The sequence below is a fragment of the Eschrichtius robustus genome, chromosome 7 (assembly GCF_028021215.1).
Source record: "Eschrichtius robustus isolate mEscRob2 chromosome 7, mEscRob2.pri, whole genome shotgun sequence".
Classification (NCBI taxonomy): Eukaryota; Metazoa; Chordata; class Mammalia; order Artiodactyla; family Eschrichtiidae; genus Eschrichtius; species Eschrichtius robustus.
The window spans coordinates 108,871,838-108,875,366 of NC_090830.1; the positions used below are offsets into that span (position 1 = coordinate 108,871,838).

Genomic DNA, 3,529 nt, shown 5'->3' on the forward strand with positions numbered 1-3,529 from the left:
AATTGTTCCTTGGCCTGGTGATGCCATTGAGCTTTGCTTCTTGCTGCCCTCCAGGTCTTTGGCTGGCCTGCCCCTGCTTCTTATCAGGTCTCATCCATGTGACTTGAATTCTGCAACTGGTGTCTGTCTGCCTCTGCCCTTTGTGTCAGATAGGTTACATGTAACAAAAGACCTAAACAGACTGTGGCTAAATCATTATGACACTGAATTATCTCAGTATGAAGTCTGGATTTCTTCCTGGAGGATTCACAATGCATGGAGATTCCTAGATGTCCGGCCATTAGGACAGAAAACAGTGTTTGCCAAGGTGTGCAACCTGCAAAGAGGGGTGCAGAAGATGGCTGTGCCTTCCACGTATGCTGATCTTGGCAAATCTGCCAGGGATGTCTTCACCAAGGGCTATGGGTTTGGCTTAATAAAACCTGATTTGAAAACAAAATCTGAGAATGGACTGGAATTTACAAGCTCAGGTTCAGCCGACACCGAGACCACCAAGGTGACGGGCAGTCTGGAAACCAAGGACAGATGGACCGAATATGGTCTGACGTTTACGGAGAAATGGAACACTGACAACACACTAGGCATGGAGATTACTGTGGAAGATTAGCTTGCACGTGGCCTGAAGCTGACCTTCGATTCATCCTTCTCTCCAGACACTGGGAAAAAAAAATGCTAAAATCAAGACAGGGTACAAGCAGGAACATATCAACCTGGGCTGTGACGTGGATTTCGACATTGCCGGGCCTTCCATCTGGGGTGCTCTGGTGCTGGGTTATGAGGGCTGGCTGGCTGGCTACCAGATGAATTTTTTTTTAAATTAATTAATTAGTTAATTAATTTATGGCTGTGTTGGGTCTTCGTTTCTGTGCGAGGGCTTTCTCTAGTTGCGGCAAGCGGGGGCCACTCTTCATTGCGGTGCGCGGGCCTCTCACTATCGCGGCCTCTCTTGTTGCGGAGCACAGGCTCCAGACGCGCAGGCTCAGTAGTTGTGGCTCACGGGCCCAGTTGCTCCGCAGCATGTGGGATCCTCCCAGACCAGGGCTCGAACCCGTGTCCCCTGCATTGGCAGGCGGATTCTCAACCACTGCGCCACCAGGGAAGCCCCCTACCAGATGAATTTTGAGACCACAAAGTCTCGAGTGACCCAGAGCAACTTTGCAGTTGGCTACAAGACCGATGAGTTCCAGCTTCACACTAATGTAAATGATGGGACAGAGTTTGGCGGCTCCATTTATCAGAAGGTGAACAAGAAGTTGGAGACTGCTGTTAATCTGGCCTGGACAGCGGGAAACAGTAACACTCGCTTTGGAATAGCAGTCAAGTACCAGATCGACCCTGACGCCTGCTTCTCGGCTAAAGTGAACAACTCCAGCCTCATAGGGTTAGGATATACTCAGACCCTAAAGCCAGGTGTCAAACTGACACTGTCAGCTCTGCTGGATGGCAAGAATGTCAATGCTGGTGGCCACAAGGTTGGTCTAGGACTGGAGTTTCAAGCATAAATGAATACTGTACAATCGTTTAATTTTAAACTATTTGCAGCATAGCTACCTTCAGAATTTAGTGTACCTTTTAATGTTGTATGTCTGGGATGCAAGTATCACTAAATATCATGTTAGACTTCCAGGTTAAAGATGATTCAGCTTTAGGGTGTTACCCTTTCAGAGGTACAGAAGAAACCCAATTTCAAAAAAGGTCCTTTCAGCTGTAGACTTGAGGGGGAGCTTGCTGGCCCCTCTAGAGATGTCAGGTTTCTTTTTTACCTAGAAATGGCTGCAAGTGGAAGTTGATAATGTGCAGGAACTTTGTAATTTGTAAATTCGTATTGAGTAAATGAATGAAATTGTGACTTCCTGAGAATTGAACCTTGATTTCCTAACCTGATTGAGGAGAGGCTGTTTGATGGTGTATACAAACTCATCTGAAAGGGACTTTTTTAGGCAGGGACTTTTTCCACCCCAATCCGTCACCTCTTTTACACCAAAAGTAGTCTGCAGGGAGTGGTAGCTGTTACTTCTGTGACATTCTGGGGTGGAGAAGGTGGATGTGATGAAGCCAATAATTCAGGACTTAATTGTGTTTTTTCTCATGTTGTGTTTTTTTGCCCTTGCACCAGAGTATGAAATAGCTTCTAAGAGCTCCAGCTGCAAGCTGGGAAGAGTCCCTGTGACTGTAATCACATGGTGACAACACTCAGAATCTAAATTGAACTTCTGTTGTATTCTCACCACTCAGTTTATTTTTTAGCAGTTTAATGGGTACATTTTAGAGTCTTCCATTTTGTGTGGAATTAGTTCCTCCCCTTCAAATGCTGTAATTAACATCACTTAAAATAAAACTTGAATAAAATATTGAAACCTTAAAAAAAAAAAATGAAGCCTGATCCAGAGTCGATGAGCAGCTCAAAAATGTCAGCAAGGACCAGGCACTGTTGATCTCTCTGTTCAGCCATATTCACTGTGCTTGCTTTTCTTAAGCTTATTACCTTTTGATGGCAAGACGGCTGCCACAGCTCCAGCCATCATGTCCTCACACAAGCACATTCCTGGCAGGAAGGAGGAGGAAGGGCTAGTTTCTTCCATTAAGGGGTAGTTTCTAACTCTTTAATCAGGAAGCAAGAAGCCTTTCAGCAGATTTGTCTTTATGTCTCATTGGCTAGAATGGTATCCTGACTACAAAGGAAACCGGGAAAGTGAGAATCTAGGAAAAGCAAATGAAATTACTGTGTTGGCTTTAGCCTAATCATGATTCATCTCCTGGGGCTAGAACAAAACCAGGGTCTGTGGTGAGGAGAAGGGGGAGATGGCTTTAGGGTAGCACTGACAGTATCCTAGAACAAAACCAGGGTCTGTGGTGAGGAGAAGGGGGAGATGGCTTTAGGGTAGCACTAACAGTATCCTAGAACAAAACCAGGGTCTGTGGTGAGGAGAAGGGGGAGATGGCTTTAGGGTAGCACTAACAGTATCCTAGAACAAAACCAGGGTCTGTGGTGAGGAGAAGGGGGAGATGGCTTTAGGGTAGCACTAACAGTATCCTCCACAGTCTTTCTAACTTCCCGTGTCACCATCAACCTACTGGCTCAAGCTGTCTGGTCCACCCCCTGCCTGTCTGAGGAGAAAGAATGGAACACCTCCATTGGGGTTTATTATTAAATCTGTCAAAGGGAAGAGATGTCCTCTTTCAACAAATCTCATAGAATTGCACTCTTTGCCAGGCCTGGGCAAGATAGAGATAGCTCTCACCTCGACACATCTCAAGACTGCTGACTCTTGAGAACAGAGATTTTTCTTAAGAAAAGGCTGACCATTAATTAGCTCTCCCACACAATTATTCCCCAAATCAAGTTTGAGTACAATGACCATCTCTAATTGGCTATTGTTATAGACAGAGAATCCACACGTCTGCATTGCTTTCAAATGCAGGAGGGTCTAGGAGGGGCATGTGCAGAAGCAAGGGCACAGACCTGGTAACTCCTGCCAAGATTTGAGTCTTGGCATAGCCAATGTGACCTTGGGCAAGTTCTTGAACT

The 3,529-nt window shown here is 45.7% G+C and overlaps 1 protein-coding gene across 1 annotated transcript; it reads left to right on the forward strand.

Moving 5' to 3' along the window:
- The first annotated feature begins 335 nt into the window (after positions 1-335).
- On the forward strand, positions 336-2,329 carry LOC137767752 (non-selective voltage-gated ion channel VDAC1-like). Its single transcript, XM_068549000.1, is given in 3 exon segments — positions 336-660; positions 662-793; positions 1,106-2,329. Coding segments are annotated over 3 exon segments (852 nt in total). The 5' UTR covers positions 336-337; the 3' UTR covers positions 1,503-2,329.
- The last annotated feature ends 1,200 nt before the right edge of the window (positions 2,330-3,529 follow it).